The sequence below is a fragment of the Carettochelys insculpta genome, chromosome 8 (assembly GCF_033958435.1).
Source record: "Carettochelys insculpta isolate YL-2023 chromosome 8, ASM3395843v1, whole genome shotgun sequence".
NCBI classification, from domain to species: domain Eukaryota; kingdom Metazoa; phylum Chordata; order Testudines; family Carettochelyidae; genus Carettochelys; species Carettochelys insculpta.
Genome location: NC_134144.1, coordinates 30245623 through 30263805, shown reverse-complemented (window position 1 = coordinate 30263805; position 18183 = coordinate 30245623). Strand labels below are relative to the sequence as shown.

Below are 18183 nucleotides of genomic sequence, written 5' to 3'. Positions count from 1 at the left end.
AAGGACTGTGAAGCGAGATTGGTCCTTCCGTAGCACAAACTGGAAGAACCTCCTGTGAGATGGATAAATTGCTATATGGAAATACGCGTCTTGTAAGTCGAGACTGGCAAACCAGTCCCCTCGTTCCAGCATTAGGATAATTAAGCCCAGGGATATCATACGAAACTATCTTTTTCACAAATTTGTTCAGGTTTCGCAGGTCCAAGATTGGCTGTAGCCACCCTTTCACTTTCGGAATTAGGAAATAGCAGGAATAAAATCCCTGTCCCTGGAATTCCTGGGGAACTTCCTCTATAGCCCCCTTTTGGAGGAGGGTTTCTACCTCCTATTCGAGAACTATCTTGTGAGAGGGGTCCTTGAAGAGGGACGGGAAGGGGGTTAAGAAGAAAATTGGATAGCATATCCCTTTTCTACTGTGTAGAGGACCCACTGGTCCAAAGTTATGCTACACCATGCATGGTAGAATGGGGATAGGCGGAATGAGAAAAAGCACTGAGCTGGAACTGGGTGGGGTGGCTGGTGTGTTGCTCCCGATCGCCCCTGCATCTCCTATTATGACAGCCCCTTCTCCTGTTCCCATCTCTTTATTGTTGTGGGAACTGTCTGAACTGGGGCCTTGGGTAAAATGCCTTCTCTGGGTCGCCAGTGTGTATAGACTCAGTTAACGTAGAGTGGTCCATGAGTCCTACATGGTATGAAGTTTCTCGTCCGTTTTTTCTGAGAATAGGGAGGGGCCCTTGAAAGGGAGGTCCTGAATGGACTGCTGCACCTCCTGTGAAAGTCCTGAGACCTGAAGCCATACCCCTCTTCTCATGGCTATACATGAGGCCATGACCCCTGTGGCCTGACCAACTGCATCTAGTGAGGCCTGCAGTGCTGCTCTGGATAGGAGTCTCTGCTCCACTACCAGAGATGTAAATTCCGACGGTGCCTGGTGGGAGCAGTTCAGTGAAATGGTCCATGGAGCTGGCCGTATTGTATGCATACCTGATAACCATGGCCTGCTGGTTAGTGATTCTCAACTGTAAGCCACCTGTAGAGTAGAGTAAACTTTCCTACTGTACAATTCTAGTCGTTTTGCATCTTTGTTTTTAGGGGAGGGCCCCAGAACCCCTTCCTCTCCCTACTGTTCACAGCTTCCACGACAAGGGAGTCGGGGGAGGGTGGGTGAATAGACGTTTACTTCCCTGGGCCAGGACAAAATATTGGCATTCATTTCTCCTAGCTGTGGGCAAGGCTGAGGCCAGGGTTTGCCGTGCTGTGTTCGCTGTGTTGGCAATTGTCTTTATAACGCGCAGTGCCACCCTGGATGGTCCAGACGTTGACAGGATGTTTCATCCCTGACATCTTCTACCTGCACCCACAGACCCTGGGCCACCCTTCCCAACAGTTGCTGGTACACCCCTCCATCCTCCAGTACTAGGGATGCAGAGGATCCAGCTAACGCCTCATCTGGGGAGGACGAAAATGAGGGCATCACGCCCTCCAAGCCCACCGGTGCGGGGAGTTCTGGCACTTACATTTGAGTCCCTGGCACCGTAGTCTGGTGCCGTGCTTGGTGACTGGGGTGAAGGGCCCCCTATTGGTCTCTGCTACAATGCCATGAGAATAGGGCCACTCTGCACCTGGGAAGGCACCAGTTCTGTTGGTGTTGGTGCCCACTGCACCACAGTACCCGGTGCCTGCAGGGGTGGTGCCCATCCTTGGGTCGCCTCCAACTACACCGGTGCCAATGTTGGTGCCATTGTCGGTGCCGGTGCTGATGACTCTGCTTGGTTTCTCAGCGGGGCTCCCAGAGCAGTGGTCGGTGCTGATCTCAGCACCTGAGGGGTGCCAGGTGCCCTGAAGGGGAGTCCTGCATCCTGCTCCTGTGTCTTGTTGATCTCCCACAGAGTCCAGAAGGGCCACTGCAGTGCCCTTTTGTGGGGCCTTTGCCACTCTGCTTCTGAGGGGCGTTGGAAATGGTGTCGGTGCCTGCTGCGTCGGGGTGACCACGTACTTCCACTCTGAGCTGAGCTGGAGTCAAACAAGTCTGACTTTGATGCGGACCCCGACGCTGACAACCGGGGGCGGGTGCTGAGGGTCCCACAGCACCCGCCCATTCCTGTGCACTCTGCACCGTCTGCATGGCACCCTGGGAGGCGACCATTTGTTGGGGGTCTCACAGGTGTCAGGAACTGTTGGGGTCCCTAGAGCCTGGCTAAGCACCTGGAGCAGGGGCGATGAAGGCTCCCGGTGCAACATCATTTGTGACACCATAATTTGCAGGAGACCTTGTGCAGTGCTAAAGGCCTCCGTCGTCAAGGGCAGCCTGGGAGAGCACAGGCTTCTGCCTCGTGATGGAGTTGACGCCCGCACTTCATGACCCCAGTCATGGTGCGATCTGGAGGACTCCCCCGAAGCTTAGTCTTCACCTTCTCCTCTCCTGGGATCAACTCTCGTCCCGTCTTCTCTTTTTACAAGGCACTGAGAACTGACACTCATGGCGCTGAGTCCTGCTCTTGGTGCCCGGAACTTTCTGAGGGCATCAAAGTGCTCTGCACCGACGATGCGGCGCTCTGAGATCCTTCCGGGGAAATGTCCAGGCGCAAGGCTGATTCCATTTGGAGAACTCATCCTAGTCAACCAGAATTCTTGGTTCCAATAAGCGAAAGCTCCTGCCGAAGGACTGAGGAGGGTAACATTCCTATCTCCTTCACACAGTTTCAGCTTCTTGTGTCACAATGTCTTTCAGGAAGATTAGACCCAAGAGGGGATAAGGGAAGGTGACAATATCATCTGGTAAGGTGTACATGTGGTACATCTTAGAGACAGGGGAATTCCAGTAGTCAAAATTCACAAATCTGAGGCATCCTTGGTCATTGTGGATGACAGGTCTTTAAGGGGATTGATCAGTTATGTGGAAGAGTCGACCTGTGAACTCTTGGGTGGTGTTTGCAGCTGCAGATTCTTAGGCTTAGGAATCAGAGCAAACACTGTACCATCAGATCCTGCCTCCTCAGCACCTTGCTTTCAGGACTGGAAGTTTAAGCAGACGTAAGTCCTTACAACCTGCATGCGAGGGTTCATAAAACTTGGCTGGAATTGGGGAGAGATTTCTTCTCTTTTAAACAATCCTCGAAGCTCAGGAGAGTGCTCCATATTCTCATGAGAAGTTCTGGACAATGGCTCCTGAGCTTACTATTTCCGATTACCACTCCTGAACTCATTCTTAGGAGGGGCTTTTCTTGTTGCTTGAGGCTGATATACAGGCATGTCTCCTCAGATTGAAGTCTCTCTCAGCCTTCTCCATAAGTTGTTTTCTCTGCTGTGGCCCCCGAGTCTTGTGGAAGAGATAAGCAGCAAGTTCTCCCCTTTGCTAAGACAGTCGCCGCTCCAAGAGAATAGCAACATGCTCATGCAGAATGAGACATAGTTCTTAAACTCCAGGACTGTGGGCAGTCTTTGTCTACAGGAAAACACTAGGGGAGAAAACTCAGTTGTACTAACTACACTAAGACTGGACACTAACTATAATAAAAAGTATTTATAATATATATACAGGTTTGTTACAAAGAAAAATCACAAAAAATCTGTGGACACAGAGGATTCCAACTCAAGCCATACCACTGGAAGAAGAAACTGGAGAGGCATCAGTTTACAACACACCTTAAGCCCCTTGGTTCATATCATGAGGAAAGCAACTCTATAGGCCCAGATGAACAGACACTACTTCCTAGAAATCTCCAATCTCATGCTCAAGTGCACTTGCATACTCACATGTAGAATACATGCAGGAAATAGCACGGAAAGAACTTAAAGACATGCAGAATTCCCATCGTAGAATTTTGTCTTAAATGCCTTATCTGATAATTGGGTGGGGATCAGTTTTTGGCTGGCATCCACTGACACACTTGGGGCACAGGGGTTCCCTTACACTTCAGGCCCATGATGCCAAATCTAGCCCCTGGCTTTCCTTGATCTGGCTGCAACAAGGCTTTGGGCTTCCCTCCCCGCATTGCGGCAAGCTGAGTTGACACTAGTGCTCCAGTCCCATGGAGGGCATCAAGGCAGGGAGACTTACAGTGGGCATGGAACACTAGCATTAGGCTCGCCCCCCTGCCAGGGGGAAAAGGAAGCCCCAACCCTCACTGTGGACCACATCCCCACCCCTGCTCTAGGCACTGAGCCCTGATAAGGCTGTCCTGTGCCACTGTGGCAGTGCAAAGGAGGTTTAAGGCTGGCTTAAGAAACAAATCTAAAGGTTCATCAAATGTAGGCGAATTCTCAGCACGAAGGTTGGAAGAGAAAGCTTGTTTGGAAGTCACTGCACTCTAGTGACCTCTGCACCTGGAAAAAATGCCCTATGGGAATCACCGAAAATAGTTATAAATTAGATCACGTAAAATCACTACTTAGTAGCCCCAGAATCAAAAGAAACACAAAAGCCTGAGTAAAGCAACTTTCCCTCCAATTCCCTTAGTCTTTCACAATGTACCGCTCATCCAGATCTGAAGGTCAGAGCGTAAGCTTCAATTTAGCTCCCTCTCCCCAAGAAAAAAAAATGAGAATTGTCTATAGTATATTAGACCTGTTCGGGCTGAATATGTTATTACAAAGACGTGAAACAATGTAATATTTAGCTTGAATCTAGTTGAAAAATATATCACTGTCAGCTAGTTATGACTAACTTCTCAGATATTTAGAGTTAAGCAAAAAGGAATTATACAGTATGTGCTTTTAAATTATGCGCATACCATAGGAATACACTGAGGCTAGATATGTATTTTTAACAGTCCTAGACATTGCAAACCACAAAAAAAACCCACCACCCACCACACCATTGATGTCTGTAATATATGCTATTAAATAACCAACACCAGAAAGACAGAAACAAGGTTGGTTTTGGATCGATTTTTGTTAGCAATGCAAAGTTAAAAAGTTAAATGGTTAAAAAACCATGGTGCCAAGAGACTCTTGATACTTACCTGCATTACCTTCTGCTGAATCTCCTCCAGCTGTGTGCGCTTGCTACGCTGTCTACAAACTTCCTGGTAGCGTGTATACTGTTCTCGGAGTGAATCTAATAGCTTCATGACCTGTGGCTGAGCAAGTAGTTCATCATCCATGGGAGACCATGAGACCCCTCCATCTGAACCATTAAACCGACGTTGCTGTAACTCAGATAATAGCTCATGACCTTTAAAGATAAGCAGAGCAATAGTGTCACAGTAGGGCCCTACCAAATTCATGGTCCATTTTGGTCAATTTCACAGTCATAAGACTTCAAACATTATGAATTTCACAATTTCAGCTACTTAAATCTGAAATTTCACAGTGTTGTAATTGTATGAGTACCGACCCAAAAAGGAGTTGTGGGAGGTCTCAAGGTAATTGTAGGGGGGACTGAAGTACTGCTTCCCTTACTTCTGCGCTGCTGACGACTGTGGCACTGCCATCAGAGCTGGACTGCTGGAGACTGCCGGCTGATGATTGCGAGACCAACTCTGAAGGCAGAGCTGCCACAAGCAGCAATGCAGAAATAAAAATGACATGGTATGGCCACCCTTACTTCTGCGCCACTGCCTGTAAAGTTGGGCCCTCAGTCAGCCACAACCATGCCCTGGCCACCCAGCTCAAAAGAGAGCAGCACAGAAGTAACAGTGGCATGGCATAGCGCTGCCATGCTTACTTCTGTGCTGCTGCTGGCAGGGTGCCATCTTTAGATCTGGGTGTCCGGTCACCAGCTGCCACTCTCCAGGCAGGCAGTACAGAAGTTATGGTGCCAGTTCCACAACCCCTCTAAAATAACCTTGCCATCACCCCTGCAACTCCAGAGAAATCCTTACCTCCCTCATGAAATCCAGATAGCGCAGGATTAAGGGCACACAAAACACTAGCTTTCACAGTGGCAAACCACATTTCATAGTCTCTGATGCATTTTTCATATCTGTGAATTTGGTAGAGCTCTAGTCATAATTAATAAGCACTGATGCAGTCAAAATCTTTACATGGCAGAAATTAGTTTGTAATGTTTCCAGACATCATATTCTTACATCCAATGACCTGTAATTTACTGGTACATTTAATGACGCTTCTTTGTAAACAGCAGGCCAAACACTGTTCTTTGTCAAGGGGACTGTATTGGTTACAAATTAGGACAAAATTTGGCCCATTATGTTTAAGCGGGAGGGGAAGAAGAGAAGTATGCATACAAAAAACAAACTATGCAAAATGTCAACTAAACTAAGACTGCTTCTCAAATTTATAGTAATTTCTGACAGATTTTCAAATTGTGTTTCAGGAGCCCATCTACTGACTTTCCGAAGTTCCATTTTGAGAGTAACTGACCAAAAACACTTAAGGTCATTGAATAATTAAACCAAAAGGAAAAAAGTCACACCTTTCATTCTACTAGTTCTAATAAACTGAACTCTATTATACAGCTTTGTTCTATTTATATGTCTTGTTAGTAGCTTTGAAAATGTGGAGAGAGAATATATGAGTACAGGTTTAACCTCTCTTGTTCGACACCCTCAGGACGTAACCAATGCCAAACAAGAGAACTTGCCAGGCCACCAGAGTTCAGTATTGTCTAGCACATTACCAACACTTCTCCTGCTTACTTGGCTCTTAGAAGATATTTGAGGTAAATTACAGAGAAATAACAGCATAGGACATTGAGAGCAAGAACTGGGTAGCTATAAACAAATGTTATGGGACCACAGGAAACATGGCCACACCTGGCTAACTAAAATCATGCCAGATTACAGATGTTGCTGGATATGAGAGTGTTCTGGATTAGAGGGAGGTTCAACTTGTAGTAGATACAGAAAAAGAAGTTAGAGATTTTTTTCAACAAAATCACCACCTGAAAGCACGCCAGTCTTCAACAAACTTAACCAATATTCTAAAATGGGGTGAGCAACCTTTCGGAAGCAGAGTGCTGAAATGTCACCTTTAGACCTCTATGTACAGTCCGAGTGCTGGTGATACTTTTTAAAGTCACTAATAGACCTACTTACAACAGCTTCCTTAATAAAGCTCATCAGTGACACACATCTATTTGCTCTATAATTCTTATGAATAATGCTGTAAAAACACACTGCTATAAATTAGGGCTTCAGAACAATGAGGTCAAATATCAACAACAAAAAAACATAAGTTTGCCTTTGAACACAAACCTCCCATTGCCCGTGCCCTGGTGGGGACCCTGTCCCCAGCAAGGGGGGCTGCCCCACCCTGCGGAGGGGACTTCGCGGGAAGGGGGAGGTGCTGGACCTGCAGCAGGACCCTATGGCCAGAGCTGGGTGGAGCAGCAAGCCCTAATTTAACACAGTTAAGCCGTTAAGTTCTATTGTTTAACTGTTTTAACATCCCAAATTGCTGCACGCAATTTTGACCATTTCAATAGTGCTGGCTTATTCCAAGCCACTCTGTACATCCACATATGAAACAGCTTTCACACTTCCATTTCCTCTCCATCCTCACTTTGGGATATCATGGATGAGCTAGAAGCACGGAGCAATTCAGCTATTAACTAAGGGTCTCCACATTTATTCTGTTAGTTTTGGTGATTTGATAATATTTAATGTAAAATATTAATAAAGAGTTTTGCATCCAAATCAACATTTTTACCAAGACTCATTACAGCTTTGCCTATTTTTCTTATCCATGGCCAGACTATGAGAATCTTACTCAGACCAAGTACTATCATAATCGACAAGTACTTTCATTATTAGTGGTCTGAGGTGCATCTGGCCAATACTAGTTAATTATTTAACTAACCTTTTCCCCTTTTTGAAAGATGGTAATAATTAAATCAATGAGAGCCACTCAAAAACAGTAAAATAAAAAAAAACTGACACAATAGGGAAGAAAAAGAACTACTTTGCCATTTCCTTCTGTTCCAATTAGGGCAACATAAAAAACAGTAAAAATCATAGGCTTTAATTATTATAAAATATAGGCTTAACATGACAGGTTCTCAATATTTGTGGCTAACAAGAGTAACTAGTACATCAGTGGTGACAACTTGGTATGTTTGAGAAGCATTTTATTTAATTTAAACAATTAAAAAAGAATTAGTTATGGTGCTACTTAAAAGGAAGAGACGTAGTGTTTTTCCCATTTACTAACAAATTTTCGAAGTTTACTTCTAAAAAAATGTAAATATTAATTTTTTTTTTTTAACAGCAGCAAGGGAGCCATGCTAGTCTATATACTACCAAAACAAAAAAGCAGTGAAGTAGCACTTTAAAGACTAACAAAATTATTTATTAAGTGAGCTTTCGTGGGACATGCAAAATTTTTCTTCAGTAACACTGTACCAGAAACCCTCTCCCTTAGACAAAGAGTTAATGGGCACAAAACAGACATAAAAGCACTCCAGATCCACAAACCAGTTAGTCAATATTTTAACAGAGTGGGCCATTCCATTAATAACTTAAGAGTTTTTGTGTTACTGAAGAAAAATGTTCACACCACTATTCAAAGGCAGACAGCTGAGCTATCTTTTATATTCAAATTCGGCACATTAACACGTGGTTTGAGCCAGGATGGGAATCTTCTGAGTCACTATAGGGGCTCGTTTGCATACTTCGCTTAATCTAATTCATGACCTTCCCCGTCGCCTTCTACCCTCTACTCTCTGATTTGCTTACCTTGATCTTTTTTTTCTGATTTGTCCTCCTTGATTACTGTTTTTGGTTCTCTGTACCTTAAATATTGAGTCTGTTCTGGTCTGGCTATGGTCCGAAGAAGTGGGTCTGTCCCTGTCCCACGAAAGCTCACTTAATAAATTATTTTGTTAGTCTTTAAAGTGCTACTTGACTGCCTTTTTTTTTTTTAAATAAATATATCATCGTGTAGGGTAAAAATTTCCAGTGCATACTATGGTTTGTGTTAAGATGCACTTCTCATCATTCCTAAATTTCAGTCTGGTATAAGGCCTAACTAACTCTAACATGTATCATGGTTCATAGGCAGTCAGTGTTAGTGCAAATCTGCTGTCTCTGCCCTTTACCATACATTACAGGCCTTAACAAGGCCACGAACAGAAACAGAGCCTTATAGCCTAAAACAGAGATAACTAAAGCAGCAGCAGCTACAGTCAAGGTCTCAGAACTGTTCTAGAAGGACATTTTCTCTCTCTCCCCCCTGGCCACCCCAAACACACCTTCCACGGACTCAGAGATATAAACAAAGTATAACTAAGTAAAACAAACTCAGTACGCTTGCCATTTACCTTTACAGTTTTTGCTTTAAATCCCTAGATATGCATCACTGGATCATACCTATCTGGGAAGAATCACTGTCACTCCCTTGACCTCATGATTGGAATTCCATGCATGCATTGTTTAACTGAATCATTAAGTAGTAGAATTTAAGTATTAGATAAACGTTATCTGAGCTATGGGCAGATTCATTCGTGTAACCTGTTAGATTATTGGCTTATTGCTTGACAGTGCTCCACTGCGTCCTGATGGTCAATGTGGCACTCTGCCAGCTGTGTGTAATAAACCCTCCTGCTTGCTTCATACATGGTGTCCAGACTTTGTTTCCAACACATCTCATCCTCTATACTTTCACTTAAGTTTTTAAAACAATAATTAAAACCACAGTAGTGATCCAAAAACGATCATTTTCAATTTACTGTACCTGTCTGTAGTACTGTCTCTGGATCAACAGACGGAAGAAAGTTTACATCCATAGACCTTGTAATAAAAAAGTAAACATACTATTAATTAGTTGTACAACAATAGCACCAAGAAGCCTGAACTGAGATTGCAGTTACACTGTATAAACACACAGTAGGAGATAATTAGCTTTTATGGAGGTACCTATTTAAGACTGCATGGGGAAACTTTTTTGGGTTGGTGGGGGCCACTGACCACCAAGGGCAGGGAGGTGGAGAGGAGGGTACTGAGGTCTATGGCTTCCCTCAGGGTAGGGCCAAAAGGGGAGGTGAGGTTCATGGTTCAATGTGAGGGAAGGGACTGCTGGGGAGTGGGAGGGTGCCACAGTGGGCTGAGGCTGGGGTATCTGGCTGGGAGGTTAGGTGCATAAGTGGGCTGGGTGGCAATTGGGGGCTTCAGGAGCAGTCTGGAGGTGAGGGGGCTGGGAAGGAGGGAGGGTGAAGTAGCAGGCTGGGGGTGGGGGTTGTGTGTGTCGGGGGGTGCATAAGTGGGCTGGGGCAGCAGCAGAGGTTCTGGAGCGAGCTGGATATGAGGAGTCTGTGCAGGAGGGCAGCTGCAGGAGAAGGCTAGGTGAAGGGTGTGGGTGGCAGGGAGAGGGAGGCTACAAGAAGAGGCAGAGGATGAGGGGAGGGTCTGGGCAACGTGGGAGGTGCTTACCTCTACCCATCACCGCCACTCCAGCCCCCTCCCCCAGCTGGAGGAAAGGCAGCATGGAGAAACACTCCCTGGAAAGGCTTTTTTCCGCTGCTCTGAATTCAGGCCAGAGTGGCGGGGAGGCCTCTCCAAGCAGTGAAGAGCTGCTTTTTCCCAGCCAGGGAGGGAGAGGAGGAGGAGAAGTGGCAACAGCGCACCAAGCCTGGAGCCACTTCTTGCCTCAGCAAGCAAAGCCTATGGACTGGATCCCCACCCCAAAAGACAAGACATACAGAATGGGAGAAAGTGTAATTATCCCTGCTTTACAGATGGGGAATGGGAAACAGAAGCCTTGCTCCTGCAGTGTAATCTGCCAGCATTGATGTCAGTGCTGGATCAGCACTTGCCAGAGTCATATAGATAGTGTGTGGCAACTTGCCCAGAGTCATATAGCCAGTGTGTGGCAAAACCTAGAAAAGAGCTCAGACCTCTTAAGTTCCAGCCCACTTCTTATCCATCCCTGCTCCCTGTGGCTCTTTGTAAACATATACATAGTAATATTTTACAGCAGAACAACAGAAAAGATAAAATGAGTGAAAACACTTTTGGTACATTAACATAGCAACGCACAACACAACACAATTAAACCTGTCAAGCAACTAGTTATTAACATGGTCTAAGTTGCTTTGGTATTTAAAGACAAGACAGACATTAATAATGTGGATATTTCTAAATCAATTAATAATGTGCAATAACTTTCAAAGTTTTATTACAGAAGCAAATGTCCTGCACATGCATAAAAGATCAGTTTTCACTACCCCACAAAATTCCTACAGAACTGCTCTCTCTCTCTCTCTCTTTTCTCTAGTTCCAAATATTTGGCTAAATGCATTCAGTTGCACTGACCTCCTACTTGAAATCCTCTCTCTCTGTGGAAGTTTGTGACTATCACTATCAGTTTCTAAACCTTAGCAGATATATATACTGTGCTTTAAATAATGGGAAGAATCTAACGAAAAACAATTGGAGTCAATAAATTGGAACTTGAGGCTTATGCTTCTACATGGATTTATCCCATTGTCTCCTTTCACTGAAACAAAATACAGAAGCTAGAAATGGAAGGGTCAGTGAACAACTTGTTAATTAAAGCTCCTTGCAGTGTCCATCATATAACGGATCACCACAGTAACAGTCTGGCTTCCTTTTATTTGTTATTCCAAAACTGAAAATGCAAAGACTGATATTGCTGGGATCAAGCGGATCTGGTTTACTTAGCCACAAAGGCCTGATCCTGCAACCGACTGTGCACAGGAACAGGATTGCACCCACATGCAGTTAGTTGCAGGATAAGGGCCTTTGTGTCTGCCGGAAAACAAATTATTGAGAAACACTTGTGTTGTCCACCAGTCGCTGCACATATTGCTGAACTGGGAATTAAGACACATGCTGAAACATGCCTCTTTTGAAAAGTAATGTATACACATACCTTTCTTTCTCCTGTTGGTTTCCTTTATCGCTTCCATTGTTAATTAAAGCAAGCTCATCCAGTAATGATGTAGACTCTTTTGTAAACTTCTCAAATACCTAAATAAAAATACAATTAAAAAGATAACATTTACTTTTTAAAGAGTTAATATGAATTCATGTCGTGTGCTCTGTTAATATGCTTCAAACATGACAAAGTTATGACCTCCCAGACCCAATGATATAAGAAAAAGGTTAGAAAATATAATTTGCCTTCAGTGAGAGAGGACTGCAGTGTCAAATTCTACAGAGAATTAAGCAATTCAAGTTAGGGCTGAATTTTGATCCTGAGGAATCTCTCAAAACTTAAGTCTTTACTCCTAATAGTTACTCATCTGGTCCATTCAATCCTTTGCCTTTTTTATGACTGCCTGTTAAGGACTATGGTGGGGATTTTTGTTATATGAACATTGGTCTGCTTAAAAAAATGGATTGAATACATCAGCTTATCAAAATTTTAAGTGCCTGGGCTGTATAAGTTTGGGCTTCACTGTAATAACTGGTAGAGACAAAAGGAACACATTCCAAAAGTAAAAAATACTTTGGTAAAAGTTTCTTGAAATATATCGGTTTTGACCTCAGACAGCAAAGTCTATAAAATCAAGCACTGTACTCATTCAGTTTCTATACATTCTGAGTTTATCAAAATTGAGTGTTAAATTGTTCCAGTTGTGCGATCTGCATTCCTGTTCACTAGGTACTGGACTGAAACCAATCACTAATTTCACTATAAATAGGTATCAACTTTCAGCTGATATTGACCTCATCAGCTGCTAACCTTTGGCCTGGGCATGTAGCTTCTGTACCACATTCAACTCATTCAGGCACCAACAGAGAGACCACTGGATATGAATTGGACAGCCCCCTAAATAACAATATAACGTTTGATACACTATGGTAGAAAATGTGTTACAAAGCTAGATATTGTAATAAAACAAAAAATATTTTTTTTCAGCCAAGATCTGAAAATAGAACCAAAGAGACTCTTGCATGTGGCAGGAGCACCAAAGGAGAAAGCTCTTGCTCCAACTTTATGGAAGGGTTATGAAGGAAGATACAGGAGTCTGGTGCTCGATAATGAGAAAAGACAGGTACATCTGTAAAGATAGCATCAGTAGAATTTTTCACCTGAATCCTGAAATGAATAGGAAGACAGGCCAGTGAGGAAGGAGGTGCTTTATTTGTAAGCTTCTTGCAAATGTGAAGGCAGCAGCCACAGAAAGATTGCACGCCAACATGTGCTGGATTTGGGGAGATATTAGGGAAGGGAACAGCAATTTTCGGGATAAAAGAAGGTGAATATATTGATGAAGATTTCAACAGAAGCAGAATCAAGCTAGTGACACAAACCAAGTGGTATTACAGAGGTAAAAATAACTTTCCACCTAATAAGGCAAGTTCAGGGTTCATGATCATACAGACCGTAGAAGCAAATGGAACATCTGAGCAGAGGACAGAAAGAGAGAACATAAGGGTATGTTTAAGGATGCTTATCTTGCCTAAGAAAAGCACTTTTGAGACATTTAGCTGAAGAAAACTGTGAAAGCAATAGTTTCTCTCATTTTAAGCAATCATCCATTTACCACAGAGCATGATTTTTAACCTTTTTTCATTTGCAGACCCATATAGGAGGCGTGGACCTCTCCGGAAATCAAACAGCCTGCAGACCTGCAGGGGTTTACAGACCTAAGTTAAAAACTACTGTTGTATGATAACTGTTTCACGGTCCCCTTAGACAGGTTACCTCAGAACGTGACATTTCTACTATCATTCATTTTGTGCGTCCAGTCGCTGCTATTTGAAAACCAAATACAGGTTGAACCACTCTAAACCAAAACTCTCTCACCTGGAAACTCTGCAATCTGGCATGATTTAAGTTGTCCAGAACCATGATAACTGGTCATCTGGCTAAGTTTCCCATAGTCCCATAAAATTTGTTTACAGCCACCAGTCCTGGCTCTCAGTGTTCTGCGCTGTTATAAGAGCCCAGTAAGCAGTGGAAGTGTTGGTAATGTGACAGAAAATATCAACCTGCCATTATCTGGCAAATACTCTTGTCCGGCACTGGTCATGTCCCAAGGGTGCCAGATAAAGCATGAAATCTGCTACACAACCAGTGGGGGGCACTAGATGATCAAAATGATGCTTACAGCGGATTACATAACCCTAGAAAGGAAGATCAATGAATATGGAGCACAACTGGTGTTCTTGTCTATCCTCCCTGGATAAAGAAGGGGCCCGGGTGGGGATCATCAAATCACGGAGGTAAATGTGCGGTTGCATATATGGTGTAGTAGGGAAGGATTTGGTTTCTTTGACCATGGGATTCTCTTTCATCAACAGGGATTGCTGGGAAGAGATAGGATCCACCTAATAAAGAGAGGAAAGAGCATCTTTGTGCACAGGCTTGCAGATCTAGTGAGGAGGGCTTTAAACTAGGCTCATCAGGGGACGGTGACACAAGCCCTGAGGTAAGTGGGGAAGGAGGAGGGAATAATCAAGTAGGTTTCCTGGGTGAAGAGGAGAAAGTGGGCCAATCAGCCACTTCTCCAAGATGCTTGTACACAAATGCCAGAAGCCTAGGGAACAAACAGGAAGAATTAGAGGCCCTGGCACAGTCAAAGTAGTATGAAGTGGTTGGAATAACGGAAACTTAGTGGGATGATTCACATAGCTGGAGCACGGTCATGGAAGGCTATAAACTGTTTGGGAAGGACAGGCAGGGGAGAAAAGGAGGAGTTGCGCTCTATGTGAGGGAGCTGTATGATTGCTCAGAGCTCCAATATAAGGAGGGAGAAAATCCAGTTGAGTGTCTTTGGGTTAAGCTTCGAGAGGGAAGTAACAGAGGTGATGTAGTTGGTGTCTGCTATAGACCACCAGATCAGGGAGATGAGGTAGATGGAGGATTTCTATAGGCAGCTAAGTGAAGCTTCCAAATCACAGGCCCTGGTTCTCATGGGAGACTTTAATCATCTGGACGTTTGTTGGGAGACCAATATGGCAGCACACAGACAATCCAGGAAGTTTTTGGAGACTGTTGGGGATAACTTCTTGGTACAAGTGCTGAAGGAACTGACCGGGGCCGTGCACAACTTGACCTGCTGCTCACAAATGGGGAAGAATGAGTAGGAGAAATAGAAGTGGGTGGAAGCCTGGGCTAGATTTCAGGATATGGACAAAAGGAAGAAGGGTGAGCACTAACAAACAGACAGACCCTTGATTTCAGAAGAGCAGACTTTGACTCCCTGAGAGAACCAACGAGCAGGATCCCTCGCAAAATGAAGATGAAGGGGAAAAGTGTTTAAGAGAAGGGGCAGTATTTTAAAGAAGTCTTACGGAAAGCACAGAAACAAACCATCCTGCTGCATAGTAAGAAATGCAAACGTGGTAGGCAAACAGCTTGGCTTAACAGGGAAATCCTTAGGCAGCTTAAAGTCAAAAAGGATGCGTATAAGAAATGGAAACGTGGACAGCTGACTAAGGAGGAGTACAAACATAGGGCAAGAGAATGCTGGGGAAAAAAGCACAATTGGAAAGCGAAAGCACAATTGGAACTGCAGCTGGCAAGGGATCTGAAGAGTAACAAGCAGGGTTTCTACAGGCATGTTAAAAATAAACAGGTTATCAGAGGTGGTGTGGGGTCATTACTGGATGAGAGGGGTAACGTAGTGACAGATGATGTAGGAAAAGCTGAAGTGTTTTTTTGCCTCAGTCTTCACGGACAAATTCAACTCCCACACGACGGTCCTAGACAATGCAGTGTGGGAAGGTGGAGGGCAGACATCTGTGGAGAAGGAACAAGTTCTGAGCTATCTAGAAAAACTAGATGTACACAAATCCATGAGTCTGGATTCAATGCACCCAAGGGTACTGAGGGAATTGGCAGATGTCATTGCTGAACCTTTGGCCATTATCTTTGAAAACCGTTGGAGACTGGGAAGGATCCCAGATGATTGGAAAAAGGCAAATGTGGCACCTATCGTTAAAAAAGGAAAGAAGAGCAATCCAGGGAACTATAGACTGGTCAGCTTTACCTCAATTCCGGGTAATGGAAGGGGGTCCTCAAGGAATCCATTTTAGAGCACTTGGAAGAGGGGAAAGTGATCACAAGTAGCCAACATGGATTCACCAGGGGCAAGTCCTACTTGACCAATATGATTAGCTTCTATGATGAGGTAACAGGCTCTGTGGACATGGGGAAGTCAGTGGATGTGATATATCTTGACTTCAGCAAAGCTTTTGATACAGTCTCCCAGAACATTCTTGCCCATAAATTAAGGAAATATGGATTAGATCATTGGACTATAAGATCGATAGAAAGCTGGCTTCATGATTGGGCCCAATGGGTAGTGGTCAATGGCTCAAAATCTGGATGGTGGTTGGTTTCAAGCCGAGTGCCACAAGGCTCAGTTCTGGGGCCGCTGTTGTTCAACATCTTTATTAATGACCCAGATAAGGGATTGGATTACACCCTCTGCAAGTTTGCGGATGACACAAAACTAGGGGGAGAGGTAGATATGTTGGAGGGTAGAGAGGGAATCCAGAGGGACCTGTATAAATTGGAGGACTGGGCCAAAAGAAATCTGATGTGGTTCAGCAAGGAGAAATGTAGAGTCCTGCACCTGGGACGGAAGAATCCCAAGCATTGTTATAGGCTGGGGACTGACTGGCTCAGTAGCAATATGATGGAAAGGGACCTAGGGGTTATGGTGGATGAAAGGCTGGATATGAGTAAACAGTGTGCCCTGGTAGCCAAGAAGGCTAACGGCATATTAGGGTGCATTAGGAGGAGCATTTTCAGCAGATCTAGAGAAGCGATTGTTCCCCTCTATTCGGCACTGGTGAGGCCACATCTGGAATAGTGTGTCCAATTTTGGGCCCCCCAGTATAAAAAGGATGGGGATATGCTGGAGCAGGTTCACTGGAGAGCAACAAAAATGATTATGGGGCTGGAGCACAAGACCTTTGAGGATAGGCTGAGGGATTTGGGCTTCTTTGGTTTACAGAAGAGAAGACTGAGGGGTGATTTAATAGCAGCCTTGATATTCCTGAAGGGGAGCTCTAAAGAGAAGGGTGAGAAACTGTTCTCAGTGGTGTCAGATGGCAGAACAAGGAGTAATGGTGTGAAGTTGGAGAGAGAGAGATGTAGGTTAGATATTAGGAAAAACTACTTCACCAGGAGGTTGGTGAAGCATTGGAATGCATTGCCTAGAGTGGTGGTGAATTCTCCACCCCTTGAGTTTAAGTCCTGGCTTGACAAGGTCCTGGCTGGGATGACTTCGTGGGGGTTGATCCTGCTTGAGGCAGGGGGCTGGACTAGAGGACCTCCTAAAGGTGCCTTCTAGCCCTGGGATTCTATGAAATGCTATGGGAGCACTCAAAGACAATATGGCCATTAAGGAGAAACTAAATTAATTCTTTGCTTTCCATCTTCAAGGCTGAAACATTCTTTCTAGCTGACAAACCTGAGGAATTGTCCCAGACTGAGGTATCATTAGAGGTGGTTTTGGAACAAACTGATAAGAAGGCACCTGGACCAGATGGCATGCACTCAAGAGTTCTGAAAGAACTTAAATGTGAAATTGTGGAACTATTTTTGTTATTATGTGGTTTGTAACTTAGTTAAATCAACTTCTGTACCTAATGAGTGGAAGATAGCTAATGTGATGCCAACATTTACAAAGTGCTCTGGAGGTCACACTGGAAATTACAGACTCATAAGGTTAACAGCAGTACAAGGAGAATTAGCTAAAATTACAGTAAAGAACGAAGTTGTCAGACACGTAGCTGAACATAACTTGTTGGGAGAAAACGTCAACGTGGTTTCTGTAAGGGGAATCCATGCCTTATTAATCTACTAGAGTTCTTTGAGGGGGTCAATAAGCACGTGGAGAAGGGGGATCTGGTGGATAATAGTGTATGTAGACTTCCAGAAACCCTTTGACAAAATCCCTCACCAAAAGCTCTTAAGTAGAGTAAGATGCCATGGGATAACAGGGAAAGTCCTCTCATGGATTGATAACTGGTTAAAAAAAAACAGGAAACCAAGGGTAGAAATAAATGGTAAGTTTTCAGAACGGAGAATGGTAACTAGTGGTGTCCTCCAAAGGTCTATCTATAAATGATCTGAAGAAAGGGGTAAAGCAGTGAGGTGGCAGTATTTGCAGATGATACTAAACTGCTTAAGACAGTTAAGAACAAAGACACACACACACACACACACACACACACCAGCTGCGCTGCATTTAAAAGCTTGAGCCGCACACCGTCTAGCGCAGCCTTTTAAATGCAGACATCTGCTGGATCCCAGAGCAAGCAGAGAGAGAGGCAGAGCCAGCCGCTCCCTATT

At 44.3% G+C, this 18183-nt stretch overlaps 1 protein-coding gene across 3 annotated transcripts in view; it reads right to left on the bottom strand.

Annotated features, from left to right (window-relative positions):
• Positions 1 to 18183, bottom strand: part of SESTD1 (SEC14 and spectrin domain containing 1) — a 136651-nt gene that overhangs the window by 35412 nt on the left and 83056 nt on the right. For all 3 annotated transcript variants that reach the window (XM_075001113.1, XM_075001112.1, XM_075001114.1), the window contains 3 exons: positions 11797 to 11894; positions 9640 to 9695; positions 4968 to 5179 (listed from right to left, as the gene is read on the bottom strand). In XM_075001113.1, the coding sequence (XP_074857214.1) occupies positions 4968 to 5179; positions 9640 to 9695; positions 11797 to 11894 (366 nt within the window). The remainder of the gene's footprint in view (positions 1 to 4967; positions 5180 to 9639; positions 9696 to 11796; positions 11895 to 18183) is intronic.